The 9,378-nt window shown below is 38.3% G+C and overlaps 2 protein-coding genes across 2 annotated transcripts; one reads left to right on the forward strand and one right to left on the reverse strand.

Moving 5' to 3' along the window:
- Positions 1-46: 46 nt before the first annotated feature.
- LOC140967292 (uncharacterized) lies at positions 47-4,086 on the reverse strand. The gene is made up of 7 exons (XM_073427729.1): positions 3,678-4,086; positions 2,244-2,818; positions 1,083-1,692; positions 910-1,010; positions 733-822; positions 503-630; positions 47-399 (listed from the first exon to the last, which is right to left on the reverse strand). The coding sequence occupies exons 2-7, from the start codon at positions 2,706-2,708 to the stop codon at positions 282-284; spliced, it is 1,512 nt and encodes a 503-aa protein (XP_073283830.1). The 5' UTR covers positions 2,709-2,818; positions 3,678-4,086; the 3' UTR covers positions 47-281.
- A 938-nt stretch (positions 4,087-5,024) lies between these two features.
- On the forward strand, positions 5,025-9,229 carry LOC140967291 (DEAD-box ATP-dependent RNA helicase 24). Its single transcript, XM_073427728.1, has 5 exons — positions 5,025-5,698; positions 5,874-7,102; positions 7,662-7,701; positions 7,948-8,320; positions 8,994-9,229. The coding sequence occupies exons 1-5, from the start codon at positions 5,095-5,097 to the stop codon at positions 9,037-9,039; spliced, it is 2,292 nt and encodes a 763-aa protein (XP_073283829.1). The 5' UTR covers positions 5,025-5,094; the 3' UTR covers positions 9,040-9,229.
- Positions 9,230-9,378: the final 149 nt, after the last annotated feature.

Consider the following 9,378-nt stretch of genomic DNA (forward strand, 5'->3'; position numbering starts at 1 on the left):
ATATAAAATAGCAAGGAGTTTTTTAACAATAGGGAAGGTAAAAAGAAAGTTGGCAATAGCAAGGAGTTTTTTAACAATAGGGAAGGTAAAAAGAAAGTTGGCTGTTACTCGGAATATTTCAAGTACTAAAACTTACCTACCTATTAACTCTTTCCATACACCTTGTTCTCAAGTAAACATTGAGACAATTGATGTGTCACCAAAGCCTCAATACAGTAAAACATGGCATTGAATACTCCAAGAACAACACAATTTCAGCAGGCCTTCTCAGTTGGAGCATTTCAGTTAATCGCCTTGTAGCATTGGAGACTGCAAAGAGGGAGCTTTGACTTAGAATCGCGGTACTTGTAAGGATTGGTACAAGAAGGGCCAGCACACTTCTCACGTGGACCTGGATAGCTGCAACATCAAATGGATTTCCCATCGACTCATTATGAAAGATAAAATATAAGAATAGATGCAATGCTTTGGGGTTGTGTGTGAGCGAAAAAATGACATTTACCTGCTAGGATTGGAATCAAAAATTTTGGGCAAACCCATGTCAGCGGAAAAAGAAACAGTGGTTCCAGTAGGACCCATGACCCATCTAATGGTGTTCGATGAAAGAAATTGAGCGTTAGCCGCCTTTTCCTGTTCTCGTTTTAAAATTTTTCGAATGCACTTGTATCAGTAGTTAGTAAACTAAATCTCGGAAAAACATTTGAAATGTCAAGTGTCCAGGGTTCAAAATACCTGTGCCAACTCTTCCTGGCGTTTCTTCATTTTCTCTTCTCTCTTCTTCCTACTTGAATCTTGACCGAGTATTTTTCGAATTGCCTCAGCCTACAAATTTAAAGAAGTACGTTCATCAAACATCCGACCTCTAAATTATAATAGATAAACAAGATGTTGTATGATGAATAAGTAGACCTCTGATTCACGGGCTGCTTTCTCATTTTGCATTCTACGTCTCTGAGCAGCCTCGGCCTTTTTCATTTGTTGCTCGACTTCTGTCAATACCTCCTTTTGCTCTGTACCATGGGAAGTAAGCACAATTCTAACAACAATCCAAATGTAAAAAGAAAGAAGAAAATTTCACTGACTTCGAGGAGGAGCTGGTGGTAAGCCATTTGGGAATTCAATTTGACCTGCTCTGGATGGAGAAGAAGCATCCTTACTTAAAAGGGCTCGCTGACGAGATGTAAGAGCCAATTCCCTTTTGTTTTCTGCTGGTAACTCTGACGGATCTTTCTTTTGTTTTTTCTTCTTTCCTTCATGCTCCCCAGCAGACAACGGTTCTTCTTCATCCACATAATTCATATCCCCAGAACTCGACTTCCTCATATGTCTACCAGGTTTTCCTACATCTTCCATACTGTCGTACTTCCCAGCCTTCCTTTTTTTTCTGGTTGATTCTGCCTCCGAATCCCTGACAACAGTTATTTTCGAAGTCTTGAGTTTCTCGAGGTATCGAATCTCATCATCATCGTCGTCGTCAAATTCCCCATCCAACATTCGCTTTTTAGGCATCCTTTTGCTTTTACGAACTAAATCTGACTTATCAAGTTGCTTCTCCACACCATTCTTTGCCTGCATCCTCCCCATATCCTCCCTATTCAGACTAAATCCACCTTTCGAGAAATCTTTCCATGGAATCCCTTGGAATCCACTTTTCTTATCTACAGGTGAAGAGTGATATTCATCGGAATTTTCCTGAAACGACAAAAATATGCCAATAATGAAAAGTTGGAGGTCTTCATACGGTATATATAGTATGATAAAGCACAATCACCGAATTTTAATGCAGGAGATTCTTCCCATTCAAATACTGAAGCGACTAAGTTACCCCTTCATATCATATGAACTCAAGTCTCACTACGTATACCTGGCCATGACTTAGTCCCAACATTGACAAAAATAAACGTTTTTCATCTTTATAATCATTATGATCGTGATTAGAGGGAAACACAAATAAGCAATCCAACAAAATATTTCATGAATAAAAAAATTTGCAACTTTCCACTCTTTTCAGGAAAAGTATTGACTCTGAAATAGCATTTAGGTCTTCAATGAGTTCAATAACTATTTTATTTTCTATGAATTCAGCAAGCACTTATTAATGAATTTGCCTTATTTCCACGTTAATTGCTTAAAGTACTTCTATTAAAGGGTAAAAACAACAAAAGAGCTAAAACAATTTCAAGAAACATGTGTGTACACTAGATTCCCGTGGAAATAACCAAATAAGAAGTATAAATCACAACCTGTGGAATAAAATGCTCCCGTGTTCGAGTGTTGTCTGATGATTGATCGACCTTTGTTGAAGACCTGCTACTGGATGTCCCATTAGAACTGGATTTTGTTTGAATTGTTCTCGTTACACCACCAACTTTCAATTTAACTTTTTTTGGTCTGTTCTCACCACCTGTTCCATCCCCAAACACACCACTACTAACAGAGACATTCGATCCTCCGTCAGATCCATTAACTGGCAAGGACCTTGATAAACACTGATTCAAATTGAACATTTTCCCCCCAGAGTTGGAATCGGCAACGTTCTCATCACTCGAGAACTTACTTGCATCATCTGAATGCGGGGTTGAAAATCTGGGGGATTGCTCAGGATGAAATGCCGGAGCATCAGATTTAGGCCGTCGTGAGGTTTGAGTTCTCCTTTTTCTAACAGCAACTCCGATACCCTCCATTTGAGGAACCCTGGATTGATCCATTGCAAAAAAAGATTCCGGTTCTAAAATCACTCTATATCACTAATTGCACATGTGCCAATTAATTCTTAACCTAGTCGAGAGTATGCAAGCCACGTATTGCATCAGTGTCTCTGCCAAAATACAATACAAGATCACACAAAATAAGCATCCCGATAACAACTTTTAATGTGAAACCTAAAGTAAGAACACAATCCGCACGAGTTATGCCAACAGATAAAAGAAACAAACGCATGAGTTATGCCAACAGATAAAAGAAACAAACGCACGAGTTATACCATAAACACATAAAACAAATGCACATATAGTGCCGGAAAGCTGATGATTACATGAAGCAACAAAACTGGCTAACAGCATTGCAAGTATAGGAGGATAAGCAGGTAAATCAAGACAAAAGCCCAAGCAGGATTAAAGTAAACCAGAGAGACCTCAAAAGGTATAGTCAACAGTATATATAAGTTGAAAATCCCTCCACATCCACCCATTGAAAAATCAAAAGCGAGAAATAAAAGAAATAAACTAAAGCACATTAACAAAACCAAGACAAACATAAGACCGCCATTTAGCATGCATTAAACCATCAGCAAAAAAGCAAAAGCCACAGAAAACTCGCAATAAATCCTTCACTCCATGATAAAAACGCAACAAACGATAACCAAAACATCGGGCAAGAGGATACAGCATTAGCCTGAAGCCAAAAAAATCAAAGCAAATAATCAAATAGGTCCATGAAAATCCAGCAACCAAAATACCAATACCAATTAAACACGGGCCTCCCCACACATCCGCGCAATTTCCCTACATAACTCAAAACATATGCACGTAAAGCAAAATCCAAACCAAGGACGCCTAGCATTGAACGATCAACACAAACCCAAATACCACGACATCCACCAAAAACCCCTAAAATCCCAGTAACACAAACAATTCAATCCAGGGTCAAAACCCAAAAAAACAAACCAAACAGATTACCTCCCAAGAAGAGAACCGACAGCACGCAAAAAAATGCGAGAGATGGAGAAATAGGAGATCGGAGCAGGTGCAATTGAGGGCAAGAAATAATGGGTCCACGGGATAGATAAATAGAAGCAAGAATATGTATAGTGGAGAGAGAGAGAGACGAGAAAAATAGTTTTGTTTGGGCGTATGCGCTAGGGTTAGAAGGGATGATAGAGAAAGAGGTGTTGATAAAGAGGGGTCTGGCCACAATAGTAAAGAAGACTCCCGATTTCTTCTCCATTTTTTTCACACCTGTTTGCGTGAAAATTTCGTGGGCTGTGTGTGTGGTTGCTACGAAAAGGGATTTTTCCCCCTCGGGCCGCCGACTCAGCCCGGTCCCGCCGAGGCGACTCACCTCCCTTCTCCCCCGCTCTTCATCAATACTTGTCTTATTACAATGCTGCAACTGCGCGCAGGATAATGTGCGCATCGCCCCGCGGCTTATTTTAGTTTACCTCCGCTCCCTCTTGCACGTGCAACTTTTCCACTTGGTGCAGCTACTCATATTGGCACCTTGGTCCATCTATGTTTTTCAGGTACTTCATTTGGTATTCTGCATATATATTTCAAAGATAAATTTGGAATTTCAATAAACTACAAACATAATTTAAATAAAATAAAATAAAACAAAACAAAAATAACATGTTATATTTTTTGGCTCAAACAAAAATATATTTATCGAACAGATTGGTTGATTCAATTTGCGTTCGAGATCTTACAAGACGAAAGGTGTTTTGTTGATTTAATATATGGTTATACGAGACAATATTTGTTTCATAACATTCTTTTTTATGTTGGAGAAAAGACGTTTTGTTGATCTAATTATCTCTCTGATTGTAGAAGACGATCTTATATCTATATCACTCATCCAGATCTTTAACCTTATAATATATTAGATCGAGCTATCCAACTCCCACTAATTTGTCATTCAATAATAATTGAAATATTTTTTTATTTAAATCAACTTATCACCAACACAAAAAATATTAAACGAAGCAATTCAATTTCGGATACTTAGACAATATAATATAATTTGCCGGAAAAAAAACAATAATCATATTATTCTTATATGTCATTATTATTAATTTTCTTCTTATTTTTTATTATCATTTTTATCTTTAATAATGATTTTTTATTCTATTATTTCTTTTATATTTTTTAATTATTATTATTTGGAAAAAGAAAATAAACGTTGAATGCTCCATTCTGCTATATTGTAAAAGTTTAGGGGCTAAGTTTGATATTTAAAAACCCCAAAATAAGGGATGGAAAGGAAAAAGATAATACTGGACTATGAATATAAATTTCCGGATTATGACGAGTCCCTTCACTTATATTTCTCAAAGTACAAGTAATAAAATCCCCAAATTTGGGACTAGGGTTTAAAAGAATGTCCAAACGGAAATTCGGATTCGAAGGCTTCGGCATCAATCGCCAATCCACTTACAACTTCGAGCGATCCCAACCTTCGCAGAGACTCTACGTCCCTCCGTCTTCTCGTGGAAGCGCCGGTGACGATGACGCTGACCTCGACAACATTGATTACGCTGAAGACCGCGACACACCAGACTATGTCGTCACTGACGGTAAAAACGGCTCTCCTGCTGCTGAGGAAGATGAGATTGATCCTCTGGACGCTTTTATGGAAGGATTACACGAGGAGATGAAGGCGGCACCGCCACCTAAGGCGAAGGAGAAGATGGATAAGTACAGGGATGACGTGGAGGATGATCCAATGGAGAGTTTTCTGAGTGCGAAGAAGGATTTGGGTCTGCAATTAGCCGCGGATGCGCTTCACGCAGGGTATAATTCGGATGAAGAGGTTTATGCGGCTGCTAAGGCCGTAGATTCCGGGATGGTTGAGTATGATTCTGATGACAATCCTATTATTGTCGACAAGAAGAAGATTGAGCCAATTCCCGAGCTTGATCATAGCTCGATTGATTATGAGCCGTTCAATAAGGATTTCTACGAGGAGAAACCTTCTATCTCAGGTGATCGAATACGACCATGCAATTTTGCTTATCCTTGAAGATTTAATTCAAATTGAGGATTTTGATGGCAGTGCTTTGATTTGATTAAATAGTATATAGCTAATAAACTGGTTGTACTTTAATGCTTTTTAGTTTCACAGTTGTTTGGAAAGCATCTGATTTATAATGTTTGCAGGTATGAGTGAGCAGGATGCTATCGAATATAAGAAGAGCTTAGCAATACGTGTATCAGGTTTTGATGTTCCACGGCCGGTTAAAACTTTTGACGATTGTGGATTTTCTTTGGAGCTAATGAAAGCCATAGCAAAACAAGCATACGAGAAACCAACACCGATACAGTGTCAAGCTTTACCTATTATGCTCTCTGGAAGAGACGTGATTGGTATAGCAAAAACTGGTTCTGGGAAGACTGCCTCATTCGTGCTTCCCATGATTGTTCATATAATGGATCAACCTGAACTTGAGAAAGAAGAAGGTCCCATTGGAGTAATATGTGCACCCACTAGGGAGTTGGCTCATCAAATATATTTGGAAGCTAAGAAATTTTCCAAAGCTCATCGCATCCGTGTGTCTGCAGTGTATGGGGGAATGTCCAAACTTGAGCAATTCAAGGAGCTAAAAGCGGGATGTGAGATAGTCGTGGCTACTCCAGGAAGATTGATAGATATGATAAAAATGAAGGCTCTGACCATGTTGAGAGCAACATATTTAGTGCTAGATGAGGCTGATAGAATGTTTGACCTTGGTTTTGAGCCACAGATAAGGTCTATAGTAGGTCAAATCAGGCCAGATCGTCAGACAGCACTTTTTTCAGCGACTATGCCTCGGAAAGTTGAAAAACTTGCTCGGGAGATTCTCTCTGATCCTGTTAGAGTCACCGTTGGAGAGGTGGGTATGGCTAACGAGGATATTACCCAAGTTGTGGAAGTAATTCTATCTGATGAGGAGAAGTTTCCATGGCTTCTTGAAAAGCTTCCTCGAATGATAGATGAAGGCGATGTTTTGGTTTTTGCTTCGAAAAAATCCACAGTGGATGAAGTTGAATCAAAACTGGCTCAAGAGGGTTTTAAAGTTGCAGCACTTCATGGTGACAAAGCTCAGGCTTCTCGTATGGAGATATTGCAAAAGTTCAAATCTGGAACTTACCATGTTCTTATTGCAACTGATGTTGCTGCTCGTGGTCTTGACATCAAATCGATTAAATCTGTGGTCAATTTTGACATAGCTAAAGACATGGACATGCATGTACATCGTATTGGAAGGACTGGTCGTGCGGGTGACAAAGATGGTACTGCATACACTATTGTTACACAGAAGGAGGCGAGATTTGCTGGTGAACTAGTCAACAGTTTGATAGCTGCGGGTCAGAATGTGTCCATGGAGCTGATGGATCTGGCTATGAAGGTGATTTATCTGTTTGGGTCTCTTTTCTTTTTTTATTCATCTGCTTATTAATTAAATTGGTGGAATTGATATCCGCTACAATGTCTTATTTTGATCTTTTTCTTTTTCTTTTTGATACAGATGTCCGTACTCCTTAGTCTTTAGTGATATCTGCTCCAGGGTTAGAAAATGGATTACCCTAGTATCCTATTATTTTCTTAACCCCAGATACTCAAAATCAAATTGTATCAAATAACCATTTCCACGTAATTTATTTTTCGATTTATAAAATCAACAACTGATGAAGTCCTGCAAGTGATTTGTAGGATCTGTAGGACATCACTTGGGAGTCAAGTAAAAGGAGGGTTACAAAGCAAGATGTGGCTATTTTACATTACTTTAGCTTGACTTCGTATCTGATGCATACTTTTCATTTTGATCTCATTATATGGGTTTGAAGCTAGAAGTTCAGAGTCACTTAGCTGTTATATTTATGTTGGCTGAAATTGTATCCTGCCTGTTCCAATATTTGTGTTTTGTTTTTTAATGTTTTAATGACTTTTAATTTGTAAATCATCAGGATGGAAGGTTCAGATCCAAACGTGATGCGCGGAAAGGAGGTATGGATAATTTTTTGTATGTTAGATGCATATTAAATTTTTTCCATGTATTAGGATAAGTGGTTCTGGGAGCTTGAGAATGATTGGTCATTTTCCTAGGCAGTATTTGTGCTGGAGTACACATCATAGCAAATTATCCTGTCAAAATAGAACTATGGATTCTTCTCTTATCATTTTTTTGATAAATGCTATTGGAATTCTGAAAACCTGTCATTTCACTTATGTGATTGTTCAACGATTTTGCAGGTGGTAAAAGAGCTAAAGGAAGGGGAGGTGGTGGTAGAGGTGTTCGTGGCGTGGATTTTGGTTTGGGTATTGGGTATAATCCTGAGTCAAACACTACTTCAAACGCTGCTGCTCCTAATCGCTCTACAGCAATTAATTCACTGAGAACGGAGATGATGGCACAATACAAAAACAATTTTGTTCCGGCATCATCAAATTCATCCTCGCAGTTTGGACAAGCCATTAAGAGAACAGTTTTACCTGGGTTTGTATCTGGTGGGACTATTGGTGGTGACATGCACGCTGCACAAATAAATAGTCCGGTAGCTACTGCTCCAGCATCAGGCAGCATGCAGGGTTCCAGAGGAACTGCAAATATAAAGCACTTGGAAAGGTGACTTTTCTTAGCTGAATGGATTGAATTTTACTGTTTTCCTGGATGGTTTTCGCACTGGCATTAGGCTTATGACATTCATGGCTGGAAAATTACTTTTTTGTATTGCCAATTGTTTTTTGTTTCAATTATCTAGTATATCCGCCAGGCCTTCTAAGCAATACGAGTTTCTTGTCTCCCTCTTCTCCTTCCACCTCTCTATTCCCCAAAAAAAAAAAAAAAAAACACACACACACACACACAACCCAACTCTTTTATGCTTTCCCCTCCATTTTCTTTCTTACCGTTCATGTATGTCACTAGAGATGAATCAATGGGTATAATCTTTGGAGTATTAATGCCATTCTTTGCTCCGATGTCCACATGATTGATCTAATCAAAGACCTGAATTCTTGTGGCAAAAGTTTGCCGGCACCTTTAGTGTACGTGTATATTTACAGTATCATTCATTGAAATGACCAAATTTTTACCAGCACAAGTACATGAAAGTGAATACATCATATTTAATTTGACGGACCTTCTAATCATGTTATGATTCAATTTGCAGCCTTTTTGGATCAAAATGGTTAACAAAACTGGATGAAAAGAAACAGACAGGAATTGTTTTTGTGCCTTATAATTCAGTGTTGCTGTAAATTAATCTTTTGTTGTTTATTTTTGGTTGCACTTTCAGAGATAAAACAAGAGATAGACGGAGACCTTCTGGCTGGGATCGCTAGTCCATAGAGGGAATACCTGCTTGTTCACCACATTAATCTTGGGTTAAGTTTCATCTGACAATGTTTATATTTGTATTCATGTGCCTTCCGTATCATAATGTGCCGTCCAAATTAATGAATTATCAAATATCAGTTATATGAGGTCTGTTAGACAATGATTTATGTTTGGAGGACTTCATATGAGTACTTAGATTTTGTAATCCTTCATTTATCGTTAGGTCTAGGTTGCTAGGTTGCCAGATACCCTCATTAAATACTTTTTGTTTCTGAAGAATGTGCTCATTAAATACTATGAGGTATACAATTTTTAACCTGTAAATTGTGTAGAAAATAGGTAAA

Source organism: Primulina huaijiensis, unplaced genomic scaffold (assembly GCF_012295235.1).
Source record: "Primulina huaijiensis isolate GDHJ02 unplaced genomic scaffold, ASM1229523v2 scaffold24871, whole genome shotgun sequence".
Taxonomy (NCBI): Eukaryota; Viridiplantae; Streptophyta; class Magnoliopsida; order Lamiales; family Gesneriaceae; genus Primulina; species Primulina huaijiensis.

Excerpts from the sequence above, each read along its gene's own strand:
- LOC140967291 (XM_073427728.1), top strand. The coding sequence starts at position 5,095 with ATGTCCAAACGGAAATTCGGATTCGAAGGCTTCGGCATCAATCGCCAA. Across the intron at positions 5,699-5,873 it reads GGAGAAACCTTCTATCTCAG|GTATGAGTGAGCAGGATGCT; the intron begins GTGATCGAATAC and ends TAATGTTTGCAG. Across the intron at positions 7,103-7,661 it reads TGATGGATCTGGCTATGAAG|GATGGAAGGTTCAGATCCAA; the intron begins GTGATTTATCTG and ends GTAAATCATCAG.
- LOC140967292 (XM_073427729.1), bottom strand. The coding sequence starts at position 2,708 with ATGGATCAATCCAGGGTTCCTCAAATGGAGGGTATCGGAGTTGCTGTT. Across the intron at positions 1,011-1,082 it reads ACCACCAGCTCCTCCTCGAA|AGCAAAAGGAGGTATTGACA; the intron begins GTCAGTGAAATT and ends CCCATGGTACAG. Across the intron at positions 823-909 it reads AAGCAGCCCGTGAATCAGAG|GCTGAGGCAATTCGAAAAAT; the intron begins GTCTACTTATTC and ends TTAAATTTGTAG.